Source organism: Chlorocebus sabaeus, chromosome 23 (assembly GCF_047675955.1).
Source record: "Chlorocebus sabaeus isolate Y175 chromosome 23, mChlSab1.0.hap1, whole genome shotgun sequence".
Lineage (NCBI taxonomy): Eukaryota > Metazoa > Chordata > Mammalia > Primates > Cercopithecidae > Chlorocebus > Chlorocebus sabaeus.
In genome coordinates, this window is record NC_132926.1 from 4,951,258 (window position 1) to 4,969,810 (window position 18,553).

Genomic DNA, 18,553 nt, shown 5'->3' on the forward strand with positions numbered 1-18,553 from the left:
ATTAAACTAAGTAAGGGAAACCAGACCCAAAAGGAGCACATATTGTATGATTCCATTTCTATGAAATGTACACAACAGACAAATCTACAGATAGGTAAAAACTGAAGGCAGATTGATAAGAGTTCAGTGTTTCTGTCTGGGATGATGCAAATATTCAATAATTGATTGCACTGATTGTTGCACAACTCTGTGACTATACTACAAACCACTCAATTAAAAACGTTAAAAGGTGAATTTTATGAGAATTGTACTTTCAATAAAGCTGTTAGAAAAAATTCTATTATGATACACAATTTCGAGAATCTTATGTTAACGGATATTGCTGTAAAAAACAAAAAATATATTTGTATATACATATATACATACACTGCTTTATCCTCAACTATATTGTGTGATGTTAATATCTTAAAAGATTTGTTTTCCATCTGCCGCTAGGTACAACACTTGGGTACTTCTGGTATTTTTATTTGTTCATAATCCTCATTCCAATAGGGATTTAAGACACCTAAGACCTTCAAATAAGTACTGTAGAATACTTGGCAGTTTTTTCAAAAGCACATATGCTTCATCAAATTGTCCACACAACAGAAGGACCTATCTTAAGTAGTGGTCAAAGAAAACCTAACATCCAGTCAGACACGGTGGCTCATGCCTATAATTCCAGCACTTTTGGAGGGCGGATCACTTGAGTTCAGGAGTTCAAGACCAGCCTGGCCAATGTGGTGAACCCTCATCTCTACTAAAAATACAAAAATTACCAGGTATGGTGGAGGATGCCTAAAGAAAAGGAAAAAAAAAAAAAACCCTACCATCCAATAGAGCCTATTTGCTTTCTACAACCTAACAACTGGATTTAAATCCTAGGAGCCTCTCAGTTACTTGCAATTACATACTGAGTCCCAAAAAGCTTGGAGATTTTAAAAGTTAAGAAATGGGGAATAGGTTAGGCATGGTGGCTCATGCCTGTAATTCCAGCACTTTAGGAAGCAGAGGCTGGCAGATGGCGTGAACTCAGGAGTTTGAGACCAGCCTGGGCAATACAGTAAGACCCAGTCTCAAAAGAAAAAAAATTAAAAAAAAAAAAGAGAGAGAGAGGGAAAGACAGAAAGAGACAGAGACAGAGAGAGAGAGAGAGAAAGAAAGAGAGAGAAAGAAAGAAAGAGAGAGAGAGAGAGAAAGAAAGAAAGAAAGAAAGAAAGAAAGAAAGAAAGAAAGAAAGAAAGAAAGAAAGAAAAGAAAAGAAAGAGAAAGAAAAACATTATAGAGATTTACTTGAAAAGGTTGGGGAAAAGGCTTCTGGTAAAGCTTAACTTTTTAATACATATGGAAATCTCATCTTCAAAATTCAGACCTTTCTACATAAAACTCCTTCTTCATTAAAGTTATGATTCTTGTCCCCCAGTTTATACTTCACTTTATCATTACAACAGACCAATTTCAGAAGGGCAATGTTTATCAGCACTTTCTCCAATTTCTTTTTATCACATTTAGATGTCCTTACCTGGTTCAGGGAGCTCAGCCTGTGGTGTCAAACTGGGAATTCCTGGCTCCTTTTCCATGTCACCAATGCTGGCACTGGATTTATCACAAACATTTAACCGTGGCCCAACTGAATCTAAGCAATCAGCATGCTTTTGATCTGTCAGTGGTTCCTCAAGTATGCTTGCTGAAGAAGTTCTATGCTCTGGAAACTCATCCCGCCCCTCCTGCACAGGGTCACTAGGAAGTAAGACCCCAAAGGCACACTCAGAGTTTTCTTTCTCTTTAAATCTGTTCATGCGCTTACGAGGTTTAGTGCGCCTTTGGTTTAAACGCTGCCACCGCTTTTTAGGCACCACTTGATTTACACCATTGAGTTCATCATTCTCACTGTTCATTACAGAGTCCAGCTCTGGGCCTTTTCCGTTTTCAAAAGAGGGTCCTTTTTCAGAAATTTTACCAGGATCAGATTGCTTAACCTTGTTATCAAAATGCACATCAGAAAAATGGTCACCATCTTCACTTGTTAAATGGCCCATTATCTGAAGGGGTTCCTCTTTACTAGGATCTTCTGCCCCACCTCTCAATGAACCTCCATGTTCTCGGTCTCCCTGCAGTGCAGCATCAAGAGTTACACTTGAAAGCTGATTCAGTTTTCTTTTGCGCTCGGTCTTTAATGCTTTACGATTCACTGTGTTCTTTACCACTTGGGCTGAAAAAGCATCTCGCAATTTGGATGAAGGCTTTGATCTTCCACAGTTGCGCCTAGTAACACAGTTTGAACGACTTTTACCACAAGCAGGGAGATCTCTTTTGTCGGACACTAAGCCAGGTAGCGAAGCAGACAATTCCCCAGACAATGCAGAGTCACCTCCACTAGGGCTAGGATTGGCGGAGTTCTGAGTGCCATTTCCCTTTTTCTCTGAATTGTGTGTGGAGCCTCCTGAAACCAAAACCTTAGAGACTCCTACAGGACTATTAGTAGAACAGTCCCCACGACCAGGACTCCGGTAAGAGACCAGGTTTTGAGCAGTCATCAACCGCTGCTCCTTTGTCTTACTATCATGCATATCTTTCAACATCATTAGCAATGTACTGAATTTGTAGTCTGGTTCAATAGGTATGTGATTCTGACTAGGAGAAGAGAAAAGTAATGGTTTTGATGGCTTTGATGTTCCAGAGTCACTGACATCCTCACCTAAGGATCTGTAAGAGAGTTCCTTCAACTCGGATAAAACATGTTTCACCACTGCAGTTTCTATGTCACTTGAATCCCTGGTTTTCTCATGCATATTGTTCAGTAGTTTTAGACCATCCACTTTCCCACTTTTAGAAATGCTGGCCAAAGGAGAGCCTTTGGTATCAGAAGAGCAGCATTTCAAACTGTACTCATCATTTGTAACTGGGGGTTCTACCATAACTGGATTTTCTTTGTGTTTGCACTTTATACTTCGGAACTTGGGCTGTTTGCTTTTCGAATGTAACAGAGCTTGATTTACTGGCCCACCCTTTATTAGTGAGTTCTCACTGGATATGCTTGATGACATGTTGAATTTTGGAGAGAGATCGTCACTTGTAAAATCTGACTGGGGTTTGTGAACAAGAGTAGATGCCTTCAGGTCAGAGAGATTAACCTGAGACGTCTCAGTTCCAGGTTCTGCACTCTTAGTACAACCCATTAAGTGGTCTGTATGTGAGTTACTAATGAGAGGCTTCTGTTTTGCTTTTACCCTAGTGTTTGTGGCAGCAAACCTAGAATACTTTATCTTTTCATTTTTCTGCATAGATAACATGTTCTCTGTTCTATCAAAAGCATCTGTAATTTCAAGGACACTGTTATCAGACTCTGAGCTGTGTTCTATGGGATCCAGGTCACTGCTTCCATCATCAGAAGTGGTACAGATACTAATGGAATCACTTCGCTTTTCCTCATCACCTGCTCCAATATAGCAGAGCTTCACTTTTGAACCACACACTAAACTTCGTTGGGGTTTATTCTTCTCTCGAGAACACTTGGAGATCAAAGCACCCTCAGGTAAGCCCAATAAAGCGTCACCATTTGAAGTCTCAAATTCTTTCTTTGCAGTGTTTTTTCCACAGGAAGAAAACAGAAAACTTCCTGGGGCAGTGTTGGACCCTGTGAGGCTATTTGCTATCCTGGAAAGTTCATTAGAGGCCTGCGTGTCAGATATATCCCCAGAGATAAAGTTTAGGCCAAGGTTCTCTGGAATCTTTCCCCTCCGTTCATCTTTATGTGCTTCAAATTGTATGTGGCCCTTTTTCACACTAGTCCTTTTTGGATTATCAGAGCTCTTTCTGGCTCGAGATTTAGCACAAGGCTTTTCCTTCTCATCTGCAGAATGTTCAGAATCAAAAGCCAGTGATTTCAAGCAGCCATTAAGCAACAGGTCATGTTCTGACTCAGGATCATTTGTGCAGTCCTCAAACGGCATATCTTCCTCACTGTCCAACTTGATTGAACCAGGAATACATTTTCGGTTCTTTGACCCCTTGGGAACATCATACTGTTCTGCAAGTCCAACACTGGCTTCCCATTTACTCAAAATTTTCTGAGGAACCTTAAATTTAAAGGAGAAAAAGAATTATCACTTATCAAAGAAATGGGTGGGGGAAAAGGGAGATGAAATCAGAAGCTTTTCTTTTTTTTTGAGACAGAGTCTTGCTCTGTCACCCAGGCTGGAGTGCAGTGGCACAATCTTCGCTCACCGCAACCTCTGCCTCCCAGGTTCAAGTGATTTTCCTGCCTCAGCCTCTCAAGTAGCTGGAATTAAGGCGCCCGCCATCACACCCAGCTAATCTTTTGTATTTTCAGTACAATCGGGGTTTCACCATGTTGGCCAGGCTGGTCTCAAACTCCTGACCTGAAGTGATCCGCTCACCTCAGCCTCCCAGAGTGCTGGGATTACAGGTATGAGCCACCATGCCTGGCCTGAAATCAGAAGCTTTTCCAAACCTGTCAGGCCTCCTACTTTTATGGAACTAGCCAGGTAGTTAGCACCTGAGCTCAAGCAGCATCTGAATCATCCTAATGAAGCTTCCTCAATAATACTTCTACTAATAAGATTATGTCATTAGAGTAAGAACTGATCTCACAAAACAGTCTACCCTCCCTGCATTTATAAGCACAAAGGAGAACACAGACTAAAACTGGTAACATTACATTTCTAAATTAAAGAATACTCGGCTGGTATGTGGCTTATGCCTGTAATCCCAGTATTTTTGGAGGCTGAGGACGGATCACCTGAGGTCAGGAGTTCAAGACAAGCCTGGCCAATGTTGCCAAACCCCATCTCTACTAAAAATAAAAAATTTAGCCAGACGTGGTGGCAGACACCTATACTCCCAGCTACTGTGGAGGCTGAGGCAGGAGAATCACTAGCACCCGGGAGTTGGAGGTCACACCATTGCACTCTAGCATGGGGAACAGAGTGAGACTTCATCTCAAAAAATTAATTAACTAATTAATTAACAAATATGAAGGCCAAACATATGTTCAGTTGCATCCAAAAGAAAGTAGGGAGGCTAAGACACGAGAATCATTTGTACCCAGTAGGTGGAGGTTGTAGTGAGCTGAGATCATGCCACTGTACTCCAGCCTGGGTGACAGAGCAAGACTCTGTCTCAAAAAGAAAAAAGAAAAAGCAAGAAAAAAAAAAGAAAAGAAAGCAAAAGGTTAAAGAAGATGAATATAGAAAAAACAGGATAAGAGGAATCAGCAGGTTTGATCCACCTCCTTACGTGACTTGAAATTTGAAATTATAGTTATCACTATCCACCTGGCTAATCAATCATCGATTATAAATGTTAAATATAACCTGGATTATAACCCAGCCGTCTCCTAGGCTTCCTCATGTAATCCAGAGCGATGACACTGATGACACATGGGTACTGCATTATCTTTTCTTCATACCTCACAGCATGAAAATATTGAGACTCTGAAATACAGCTAATTTTTCAGACTCTTATTTTCTTCCTTACCTCCACACAATAGGCGTTAGTCAAGATTCTAACTACCACATAGTGTTCACAAATACTTTAATATTTGTGAAGGGGATGTTCTGCAGAGCAAGTAAACATTAAGGTCATTGCTGGGGACGGTGGCTCACAGCTGTACTCCCAGGACTTTGAGAGGCTGAGGCAGGTGGATTACATGAGCTCTGGAGTTCAAGACCAACCTGGGTAACACAACGAGACCCTGTCTCTACTAAAAATACACACACACACACACACACATACACACACACACACACAAACTAGCCAGACATGGTGCATGCACATGGTCCCAGCTACTCAGTAGGCTGAGGTAGGAGGATCACTTGGGCCCAGGAGGTGAAGGTTGCAGTGAGCCAAAATCGTGCCACTGCACTCCAGCCTGGATGACAGAGCAAGATCCTGTCTCAAATTTTAAAAAATAAAATAAATAAATAAAAGCCTGGGAGAAGTGGTTCACACCTTTAATCCCAGCACTCTGGGAGGCTGTGGCAAGAGGATGCCTTCAGTCCAGCTGGGAAACACAGGGAGACCCCCTCTCCTAAATAAATAAATAAATAAATAAATAGGCTGGGTGCAGTGGCTCACGCCTGTAATCCCAGCACTTTGGGAGGCTGAGGCAGGCGGATCACAAGGTCAGGAGATCGAGACCATCCTGGCTAACACAGTGAAACCCCGTCTATACTAAAAAATAAAAAATTAGCCAGGCATGGTGGCGGACACCTGTAGTACCAGCTACTCGGGAGGCTGAGGCAGGAGAATGGCATGAACCTGGGAGGCAGAGCTTGCAGTGAGCTGAGATCATGCCACTGCTCTCTAGCCTGGACAACAGAACGAGGCTCTGTCTCTAAATAAATAAATAAATAAATAAAAATAATGAGGCTAACGCAGCTGGGCACAGTGGCTCACGTCTGTAATCCCAGCACTCTGAAAGGCCAAAGTTGGGGCGGGGGGGGCAAGGGGTGGTCACCTGAGGTTAGGAGGTTGAGACCAGCCTGGCCAACATAGTGAAACCCTGTCTCTACTAAAAATACAAAAATTAGCAGGGCATGGTGATGCACGCCTGTAATCTCAGTTACTTGGGAGGCTGAAGCAGGAGAATTGGTTGAACCCAGGAGGCAGAGGTTGTAGTAAGCCAAAATCATGCCACTGCATTCCAGCCGGGGCGATAGAGTGAGACTCCATCTCAAAAAAAAAAAAAAAAATTAGGGTAATTAGAGGAGTAGCCTTCTCTTACAAAGAAAGGATCAAACTGACAATCTGGTGTGTGTGTGTGTATGTGTGTATATATATATATAATTTTTTTTTTAAATTTTTAAACACAGAAACACATATCCACTAATGTTCATGATTGAGACCAGAGTAAATCAATTTTCCAGAACCTGAAAGTCCCAATAAACACCTCTGAAAAGACTGGTAACTCCACATACCTAAAGACTTAACAAAAAAACTGATACATCCCCATCAGCAACCAGCTGAAATATCTGAAAGGAAGCCATTAACCTCTTTCATCCTAACAACACATACTAATTGTTTCTAAAGCATCAATCGTATGTCATATTAAATATTTTATACTTATTTCTAATGTTTACAACAGTTCTACAAGGTGTAAGTTATTGTACTAGCTTTAGACATGAAGATACCAAGTCTTTGAGAACTCAAGTCTTAAGTGGCAGACCCTGAATATGCACTCTAAATTATCCTAATTATGATTTTTAAAAATAGTCTACAAGTATTGCCAGCATGGTATCTCATGCCTGTAATCCCATCACTTTGGGAAACCAACATGAGAGGATTAAATCCAGGAGTTCAAGACCAGCCTGGCCAACATGGTGAAATCCCATCTCTACTAAAAATACAAAAATTAGCCACGTGTGGTGGCATACACTTGTAATCCCCAACTATTTGGGAGGCTGAGGCATAAGAATCGCTCGAACCCAGGAGGCAGAGGTTGCAGTGAGCCAAGATTGTATCAGTGTAGTCTGGCCTGGGTGACAGAGCAAGACTCTGTTTAAAAATTAATAATAGGCCAGGCGCGGTGGCTCACGCCTGTAATCCCACCACTTTGGGAGGCCAAGGCGGGTGGATCACAAGATCAGGAGATCGAGATCATCCTGGCTGACGTGGTGAAACCCCGTCTCTACTAAAAATATTTTAAAAATTAGCCGGGCGTGGTGGCAGGCGCCTGCAGTACCAGCTACTCGGGAGGCTGAGGCAGGAGAATGGCGTGAACCCGGGAGGCGGAGCTTGCAGTGAGTAGAGATCACGCCACTGCACTCCAGCCTGGGAGACAGAGCGAGACTCCGTCTCAAAAATAAACAAACAAATAAATAAATAAATAAATAAAAATAAAAATTAGCCGCTGTAGTTGTACATATCTGTAGTCCCAGCTACCCGGGAGACTGAGGCAGGAGAATGGCTCGAGCCTGGGAGGTTGCTGCTGCAGTAAAAGATGACTGTGCCACAGCAGTCTAGTATGAACAACATAGAGAGAACCCCGCATCGAAGACTAATAATAATAAATAAAAGTATTTAGACCCGGGGAGTATAAAACACCAAACTAAGAACTATTATTTCTCCTTCTAGAATTGAATATAAAAGAATATCAAATCTTAGAGACAAACAGTAGAATGGTGGTGACGGGATGGGAGAAGAACAAATGGGGAATTACTGTTTAACAGGTTAAAGAGTTTCAAATTTATAAGATGAAAATAATTATGAGATGTTTGTACACCATTATGAATGTATTTAAAACCATTAACTGTACATTTAAAAGTGTTTAAGATAGCAATTTTTATACTATATATATTTTAACACAATAAAAAAACTGGAGGAAAAAAAGAGTATTAAAATAAGCTGGTATTTTTCTACGCCAAATTTAACATAAAACATCAAGCAAAAGAAAAAAAGCCACAATACTGATGGTTGAAATATAATTAGAGTAGAAACTTTAGACTTAAGCACTGACAAACATAAAAAAGAAAATTATTAAAAACCTTATTGTTCTCAGTGGACACAGTGTCTCACGCCTATAATCCCAGCACTTTGGAAGGCTGAGGCGAGTTGATCACCTGAGATCAGGAGTTCAGGACCAGCCTGGCCAATATGGCAAAAGCCTGTCTCTACTAAAAATACAAAAATTAGCAGGGCGTGGTGGCGGGCACCTGTAATCCCAGCTACTCAGGAGGCTAAGGCACAAGAATGGCTCAAACCTGGGAGCCGGAAGTTGCAGTGAGCCAAGAGCATGCCACTGCACTTCAGCCTAGGTGACCGAGTGAGACTCTGTCTCCAAAAACAAACAAACAAAAAACTGTATTATTCTCATTAATAGAAATAATTAGTCCAAGGGGCAAGAAGCAGAATATTTCATTTTAATGATCACTTTCTTCATGCATAAAATATAACAAAAGAATGGTCATGCTATGTCATAATTTTCACTACTCTGAGTGACAACAGTAAAGATAACTAAAATAATTTATCAAAAAATTGAGTATAAATGTCACAAGCTAGCCTCAGTCCACTGGAGGAAAAAAAAAAAAAAAAACAAAACCTGTATCTGCTCCCTAGCTATTTTCTCACAGATATTCTACTACCAAAGGAAATAACTTACATTTCAAAAATATAACGCTTTTTCCTTGCCTTCTCTTTGGTTAACTCTCAAGTCGATAATTATTTTTAAAAGGCCGGGCCAGGCGTGGTGGCTCACACCTGTAACCCCAGCACTTTGGGAGGCTAAGGCAGGCAGGCTGCTTGAGCTCAGGAGTTCAAAACCAACCTGGCCAACATGGCAAAATCCTGTCTCTAATAAAAATACAAAAGTTAGCCAGGCGTGGTGATGCTCACTTATAATCCCAGCTACTCAAGAGGCTGAAGCACGAGAATCACTTGAATATGGGAGGCGGAGGTTGCAGTGAGCAAAGATTGCGCCACTGCACCCCAACCTGGGAAACAGAGCAAGGCTCTGTCTCGAAAATAAATAAAAGGTTATTTTCTCTTTTTCTTACTTGCTTCTGTCACTCAATAAAAAGCCTTTTTCTTTTCCTACCTTATGCCTATATCCTTTTTCTTTCTGTTTCCCTCTTCTCCTAAGGACAGGTAGCTCTTCGAATTGATGCCTGCCTTCAAACATGACGATTGCTTTTCCAGCCACCCAGGCTCTCTCAGAAGGATCTCCAAAAGCCTCCACGTAGTACTGCCGATAGGGCCTCCGGTTGGAAACTAAAGGTAAGAGAACCAGAATCATTAATCAAAGAAATTACTTCTCATAATTAAGACAATAGCCACATCATTGCTGCCAGAGAAGACTGTTTGGAAACAACTAACATGCCCACTGAACTAGACAATCTGGAGTAGATCATACTCAAGGAAAATTTTAAGTATTCTATATGTGTTGCAAGAAAATACACAGGAGGTTATGAAAGAATCAGTAGTCTAGTCTGATGATGTCATATAGCTTCAAAACCAGTTAAGTGTAGATTAACTACAAAGAAGAAATCAAGACAGTAGACAGATAAGTCTCTTTCACTATCAGTCTATAATTTCATTGTTCCAAAAATACAGAAGACATATAAGCCCACAGCAACAAAAATATCAAAAAACAACAAGAAAACATGAAAAACACTAGGCTAAAATACAAAGAGGAAGAAATGTTTTAGCAAAGCAACATGTATGATCTGTTAACATTTATAGTGTAGTTACTCATAGACAAGCACCACACAAGGTGCTTTGCATGGATTCCTCCCCACAACCACACCCCCAAAATAATGTATGGATTTGATATTTTAGATATAGTAAGTTCAATAACTTCAGAGAGAACAAGTGCATGGTCAAACACTGGTTTTGCAAAGAAAGTGAAATATGGTATTTCAAATTAGGGAGATTTTAAAAGAAAAAGGAAAGCCTACCAGTAACAAAACCAAAAATAAATCCAGTTTAGCCTATAATTTCTTGGTTGTCTAAAGTTCTATACATACAATTAAAAATATGAAAATATAAATCCTATATAGAAAAGATTATAATTAAAGTCATCTAGTATATGTTATCTTCCACACATTTACAATTTTATTAGCAACTTCTATTACATTAAAAAGTGTCACAAAAGAGAGGACAACATGTTTAACAATTTGTCACTTTTAATAAAAGGAAATAAAAATCATTTCATATGAAAATTCACTTTAACTCACATCTAGTTCCCTTGTAACAACCACATCTTGTTTCAAAACACAGAAAAGAATCCAAATAACCTTTGGAAGAATTATGGAATGACTACTTCCTTCAGAATGAAAAATGAAAAATGAAAAATGAAAAAAGAAAGACAAAGGAAAGAAGGGATTTATAAACTGAACTGTCAACGGTAACTTCTGGTTTCAAAAGTGTACACATGGTAGTTTTTCTATAAAAACATAGCTTAATAATGAAACTAAAACTTAAGTTAAATTTTGTGTTGTCTCGTTCATTTTAAAAACAAACTCCGAAAAAAAAAAATGAACTCCTTATTTCCCACCTACTGAATTAAATCCTTCAATAAAAATCACCCATAGCAACTGGAACTGGTTAATACACACATGTGTGTACCTACACAGAAGTTCTTAAAGTCAATTTGAGAAATAAATCACTCTCCCATTAATCAATACATTGAATTGGCCAGGTGCAGGGGCTCACACCTATAATCCCAACACTTTGGGAGGCAGAAGTGGGAGGATTGCTCGAGCCCAGGAGTTCAAGAGCAGCCTGGGAAACATAGCAAGACCCTATCTCTACTAAAAATTTAAAAATTAGCTGAGGATGGTGGCATGTGCCTGTAGTCCCACCTACTTGGGAGGCTGAGAAGAGAGGATCACTTCATCCTAAAAAGTCAAGATTACAGTGAGCCATGATCACACCACTGCACTCCATCCTGGGCAGTACAGCAAGACCCTGTCTTAGAAATAAATAAATAAATAAATAAATTCAATTAACAGATAAGAACTTCTGATGTGTCAGTAACATGAGGAAGAGAAAAAAGAACTCACTGTCTGACGGGTAAGTCATATATAAACAGATGACAATACAAAAGGCATGACAACTGCAAAAATAAACACTCATTTCTTAAAAAAAAAAAAATTAAGTGGGAGGAGACAAATGAAATACTTGAATAACTTTTTTTTTTTTTTTTTTTTGAGACAGAGTTTCGCTCTTGTTGCCCAGTCTGGAGTGCTATGGCACGATCTCGGCTCACCGCAACCTCTGCCTCCCGGGTTCACGCGATTCTCCTGCCTCAACCTCCCAAGTAGCTAGAATTACAGGCATGTGCCACCACGCCCGGCTAATTTTTTATATTTTTAGTAAAGACAGGGTTTCTCCATGTTGGTTAGGCTGATGTCAAACTCCTGACCTCAGGTGATCCGCCCGCCTTGGACTCCCAAAGTGCTGGGATTACTTACAGGTGTGAGCCACCACGCCAGATTGAACAACTTTTAAAGTTAAACAGTTTGGCCAGGTGGGATGGCTCATGCCTATAATCCCAACACTTTGGGAGGCTGAGGCAGGCGGATCACCTGAGGGCAGGAGTTCGAGACTGGCCTGGCCAACATGGTCAAACTCTGTCTCTACTAAAAATACAAAAAGTAGCCAGGTGTGGTGCAACATGCCTGCAATCCAAGCTACTAGAGAGACTGAGGCATGAGAATCGCTTGAACTCGGCAGGCAGGGTTTGTAGTGAGCTGAGATCGCACCACTGCACTCTAGCCTGGTCAAGAGAGTGAGACTCCATCTCAAACAAACAAACAAAAAAGTAAACACTTAAAGATAGAATAAAAGATAGAATTATAGTATGAGAGCATAGAACCCTCAAAGGCATGAATGAATAAAAACAAAACTACAAGAAGTTCAGAACACTGTATCATAAACTGCAAGAAAAGGGAAACTAATCAAGGTTGGGCAGCAACCAGACTTGTAAGAGTTTGCGTGGCATGTTATGACCTTAGCCATCGCAGCTTCGACTTTTAGCCGGGCGCAGTGGCTCACACCTGTAATCCCAGCACTTCAGGAGGTTGAGGCAGGTGGATCACCTGAGGTCAGGAGTTCGAGACCAGCTTGACCAACATGGTGAAACCCTGTCTCTACTAAATACAAGAAATTAGCCAGGCGTGGTGGTGCACGCCTGTAATTCCAGCTACTTGGGAGGGTGAGGCAGGAGAATCGCTTGAACCCGAGAGGCAGAGGTTGCAGTGAGCTGAGATTGCGCCATTGCACTCTAGCCTGGGCAACAAGAGTGAAATTCTGTCTCAAACACACACACCCCCCATAAACCTTTAGCCATTATCCTGTAGGCAATGAGGAGTCTCATTTAAAAGGTTCAGTTTTTCATCTTAGAAATATGAATATCCTTGACCTATAAACAATACAATAAGAGGAAATAAGACTCAATAGACCAGCATCACCAAAGTAGTGTGGCCCCGAGATGACTAGAACTTTAAGACAGTGGCAATGAGATGAACAAAATTTGAAAGATGTTTTTAAAAACACAAGTGAAGGCCAGGCACAGTAGCTCATGCCTGTAATCCCAGCACTTTGGAGGCCGAGGCGGGTAGATCACAAGATCAGGAGATTGAGACCATCCTGGTTAACACAGTGAAACCTCGTCTCTATTAAAACAAAAAAAAATACAAAACATTAGCCGGGCATGGTGGTGGGCGCCACCAGCTATTTGGGAGGCTGAGGCAGGAGAATGGCGTGAACCCAGGAGGCAGAGCTTGCAGTGAGCCAAGATCGCGCCACTGCACTCCAATCTGAGGAAGAGCAAGACTCTGTCTCAAAAAAAAAAAAAAAAAAAAAAACACAATTGAAAAAGACTTAATATATAACTAAAAAGTCACATAGGCCGGGCGCAGCGGCTCACGCCTGTAATCCCAGCACTTTAGGAGGCTGAGGTGGGCAGATCACGAGGTCAGGAGATCGAGACCATCCTGGCTAACACAGTGAAACTCCGTCTCTACTAAAAATACAAAAACTTAGCCAGGTGTGGTGGCGGGCGCCTGTAGTCCCAGCTACTCAGGAGGCTGAGGCAGGAGAATGGAATCACTAGGAGACAGAAGTTGCAGTGGGCCAAGATCGCACCTCATTGCACTCCAGCCTGAGCAACAAGAGTGAAATTCCATCCAAAAAAAATAATAATAATACAAAAACAACAGATACTTACACAATGTTTATAGAAACATTGTTCAGAACAGCCAAAGGGAAACAACCCAAATGTTCTCTGATGGATGAATGGAAAAACAAAATGTGATACTTACAATACAATGAAGTATTATGTAGCCTTTAAAAAAATTAAGAGAGAGAGGGCCGGGTGCGGTGGCTCAAGCCTGTAATCCCACCACTTTGGGAGGCCGAGATGGGTGGATCACGAGGTCAGGAGATCGAGACCATCCTGGCTAACACGGTGAAACCCCGTCTCTACTAAAAAAAAAAATACAAAAAACTAGCCAGGTGAGGTGGCGGGCGCCTGTAGTCCCAGCTACTCCGGAGGCTGAGGCAGGAGAATGGCGTGAACCTGGGAGGCGGAGGTTGCAGTGAGCTGAGATCCGGCCACTGCACTCCAGCCTGGGCAACAGAGCGAGACTCCGTCTCAGAAAAAAAAAAAAAAAAATTGAGAGAGAGAAATTCCAAAACATACTATAGCATAGATGAATCTAGAAAACATTATGGTAAGTGAAGTAAGGGGTCAATAGGACAAATGTCACTATCTAAAATAGTCAAATTTATAGAGGAAAAAAACAGAACACAGGACAGTGGTTACCAAGGGCTAGGGTGATGTTGGTAAATGGGTACAGAGTTTCAATTTGGGAGATGAAAGAGTCTGGAGATGAAGTGGTAATGGCTACACAACAATGTTAACATACTTAATGCTACTGAACTGCCTATGTGAAACAATGAAAACATTGGGCCAGGCAAGGTGACTCAGGCCTATAGTCCCAGTGCCTTGGGAGGCCGAGGCAGGACAGCACCTTGGGAGGCCGAGGCAGGAGGATCATTTAAGGTCAGGAGTTCAAGAACGGCCTGGCCAACATGGTGAAACTCTGTCTCTACTAAAAAATACAAAAATTAGCCAGGTATGGTGGCACAGGCCTATAGTCCCAGCTACTCGGGAGGTTGAGGCAGGAGAATTGCTTGAACCCAGGAGGCAGAGGTTGCAATGAGCTGAGATCCTGCCACAGCCTGGGCAACAGAATGGGATACTATCTCAAAAAACAACAACAACAACAATAACAACAAAATTAAATTTATGCTTTGTCTATTTTTTAAAAGTCAAATAACCAATGATGGGGGTATGGGAAAAATCAGAACCAATGCATTCCTAGTGGGAATCTATCCCAATTGTAAGTTGAGGAGCACAACAGATTTGTGGAAAAATTATAAACAAATCACAGATGCTCCATGACATACCCATTATAAGTTGAAAATATTAAGTTGAATATGAAGGCTGGCCAGACGCAATGGCTTCACGCCTAAATCTGAACACTTTCTGAGGCCAAGGCAGGAGGACTGTTTGAGCCCAGGAGTCCAAGACAAGCATGGGCAATACAGGGAGACCCTGTCTGCAAAAAAAATTTAAAAATTAGCTGGGCATGGTGACGCTTGCCTGTAGTTCCAGCTACTTGGGGGGCTGAGGCGAGAGGATCACATGAGTCCAAGAGGCAGAGGCTGCAGTGAGCTGACATCGTGCCACTACACTCCAGCCTGAGCAACAAAGCAAGACCCTGACTCTAAAAAAAAAAAAAAGAGAATAATTAGAAAATGTATTTAATACACCTAGCCTACGCTAAACATGCTCAGAACACTTACACTGGTCTACAGTTGTGCAAAATTTCTGACATCAAGCCTATTTTAAAATTAACTGCTGAGTATCCTGTATAATTTATTGAATACTACATTGAAAGTGAAAAACCGAATGGTTCTACAGGTAACTCGAAGTACCATTTCTATTTAATGTGTATCGCTTTCGCACCATCTGTAAGGTCAAAAAATTCTAACTCAAATTGGGGACCTACTATATACAAAATATCCAGAATATGCAAATCCACAGAAACAGAAAGTACATTAGTGGTTGCTTAAGGCAAACATGTATTGGTGTGGGAAAGATGGAGACAGAGGAAGCTAAAGAGTATGGGGTTCCATGTTAGGGTGATGAATGTATTTTCAAATTGATATCCTGGTGAAAACTTCAAGTATGGGGTTGAGTATATAAACCTAAAGACAGGATAAAGACTATCACTATGGATATGAATTCAGTTTACTGATGACAATTTAAAACTCAGAGTTAATAAAACTGTCATTCCAGACGGATGAAAAAGGATTATTACAGACTAAATATCTGTGTCCTCCTGAAATGCATTATTCTGAAGCCTTGACCCCCCATATGTTGGTGTTTATAGGTGAAGCCTTTGGAGTAATTAGATTTACTAATTTTATACACTAAATATACTAAGAATACTAAATACTATTACTAAATTAGTAATAGATCCCTCATGATGCAGAGGACCTCATGATGCAACTAGTCTCCTTATAAGAAGATGTGAGAAGTGAGTACTGTCTCTCTCTGCCAAATGAGGACACAGCAATAAGGTGGTTATCTACAAGTCAGGAAGACAGCCCTCACTTGGGATCTGAATTGGCTAGCACCTTCATCTTGAAACTTCCCTGTCTCTAGAGCCAAAAATAAATTGTTGGCCAGGCACAGTGGTTCACACCTGTAATCTCAGTACTTTGGGAGGCCAAGGCGGGAGGATCACTTAAGGCCAGGAGTTCAAGACCAGTTCATGCATCACAGGGAGATCTACAAAAAATACAAAAATTAGCCGAGTGTTGTGGTGCACACCTGTAGTCCCAGCTACTCAGGAGGCTGAGGTGGAAGGAGCACTGGAGCCCGGGAAATGGAACTTGTAGTGAGCTGTAATTGTGCCACTGCACTCCAGCCTGAGTGACAGAGCAAGACTCTTTCTCAAAAATAAGAATATTAAAATAAAAAATAACAACAAAAAATAAAAATCCTTCAGAATCCTATATGCCTGCAGCATCCTCCCTTCTCTATCTCTGTCTCCATTGCCTCAAATCAGTCCAATCTAACTTCTACTTCAATCAAACCAACAACAATAAAAAAGATTGTTCTTATCCCTAATGGACATTTTATTTGCTCTCTAGGCAACACTCAGCAAAATTGATCACATCGTCCTTCTTAAACTAGAGTGGTCCCAGCTCATGTGCAACTTCACTTTCGATGGTTTCAATTACCTGTGATACAGTACAATAAGCTATTGGGGTTGAAGGTAGGGGACAGATTCCCATAACTTTTATTACAGTATAATTGTTCTGTTTTTTTTTTTTAATTAATTAATTAATTTATTTTATTTTATTTTTTTTGAGACGGAGTCTCGCTCTGCCATCCAGGCTGGAGTGCAGTGGCACACAGTCTCTGCACATTGCAAGTTCCGCCTCCCGGGTTCACGCCATTCTCCTGCCTTAGCCTCCCAAGTAGCTGGGACTACAGGCGCCCACCACCACGCCCAGCTAACTTTTCGTACTTTTTTTTAGTAGAGACGGGGTTTCACCATGTTAGCCAGGATGGTCGCGATCTCCTGACCTTGTGATCCGTCCGCCTCAGCCTCCCAAAGTGCTGGGATTACAGGCTTGAGCCACCGCACCCGACCCTGTTTTATTTATTTATTTATTTATTTATTTATTTATTTTGAGACGGAGTCTCGCACTCTCGTCCAGGCTGGAGTGCAGTGGCGCGATCACGGCTCACTGCAAGCTCTGCCTCCCGGGTTCACGCCATTCTCCTGCCTCAGCCTCCCTAGTAGCTGGTACTACAGGTGCCTGCCACCATGCCTGACTAATTTTTTGTATTTTTAGTAGAGATGAGGTTTCACCATGTTAGCCAGGATGGTCTCAATCTCCTGACCTTGTGATCCACCTGCCTCAGCCTCCCAAATTGCTGGGATTACAGGCGTGAGCCACCACGCCTGGCCTCTGTTTTATTATTAGTTGTTATTGATCTCTTACAATTCCCAATTTATTTTTTATTTACTTATTATTATTATTATTTTAGATGGAATCTTGCTCCATCGCCCAGGTTGGAGTGCAGTGGTATGATCTCGGCTCATTGCAACCTCCACCTCCCAAGTTTAAGCAATCCTCCTGCCTCAGCCTCCCCAGTAGGTGGGATTACAGGCGTCCACCACCACGCCCAGCTAATTTTTTGTGTTTTTAGTAGAGACGGGTTTTCATCATGTTGGCCAGGCTGGCTTTCAATTCCTGACCTCAAGTGATCTGCCCGCCTCGGCTTCCCAAAGTGCTAGGATTACAGGCGTTAGCCACCACAACTGGCCACAATGCCCAATTTATAAATGATACCTTATAATAGGTATGTATGTACAGGAAAAACATTACATATATGGGATTCAGTACTACCCAGTTTCACACATCCACTGAGAATCTTAGAACATATCTCTAGTACGTACTACTGTACTCTAGTCACATTCTACTACTTTTCCTCTTCCATCTGTTTCATCTGATTCTTTTTCATCATTCTTTTTCGGCAAGCTCAGTCTCTTCCATATAGATGTCAAATGATGTGTTCCTCAACGTACCTTTTGTCTCATAGTATCTTCTGTCCCAAAAAATCTCACCCATGCCTTGCCCATTGCTCCAACTAATAGGAACAAGAATATGTCCTTTCTGAGTTATAGATACTCCAGTGTTCTCTCATTAAATGACAATCTACACATCCATCCAGCGATGAAACTAAAACGTGGGAGTCATCCTGTGATACGGAAACCTAAGAACTGAAAGCCTCAGGACTTCATTCTCCCTCACTCAACATTATCTAATGCATTACTACATCACATGCATTTTACCTCCTAATCTGTTTTTATTTTCTATTCACAATTTTCATTACACCATAATCACTAATAATGACTTCTTTAACCATCTCTTTTTACTTATTTGTGGTCCCCTTCTAACACATGTTCAAAAATCCAGCCACAGTGAATTTTTAAAATAAACAGATCAGATCATGGCAGTTCCT

At 41.3% G+C, this 18,553-nt stretch overlaps 1 protein-coding gene across 10 annotated transcripts in view; it reads right to left on the bottom strand.

Moving 5' to 3' along the window:
* The window catches only part of NSD1 (nuclear receptor binding SET domain protein 1), a 172,729-nt gene that overhangs the window by 86,895 nt on the left and 67,281 nt on the right, over positions 1 to 18,553 (bottom strand). For all 10 annotated transcript variants that reach the window (XM_073010487.1, XM_073010485.1, XM_008015407.3 and 7 more), the window contains 2 exons: positions 9,536 to 9,708; positions 1,502 to 4,058 (listed from right to left, as the gene is read on the bottom strand). In XM_073010487.1, coding sequence (XP_072866588.1) covers positions 1,502 to 4,058; positions 9,536 to 9,708 — 2,730 coding nt within the window. The remainder of the gene's footprint in view (positions 1 to 1,501; positions 4,059 to 9,535; positions 9,709 to 18,553) is intronic.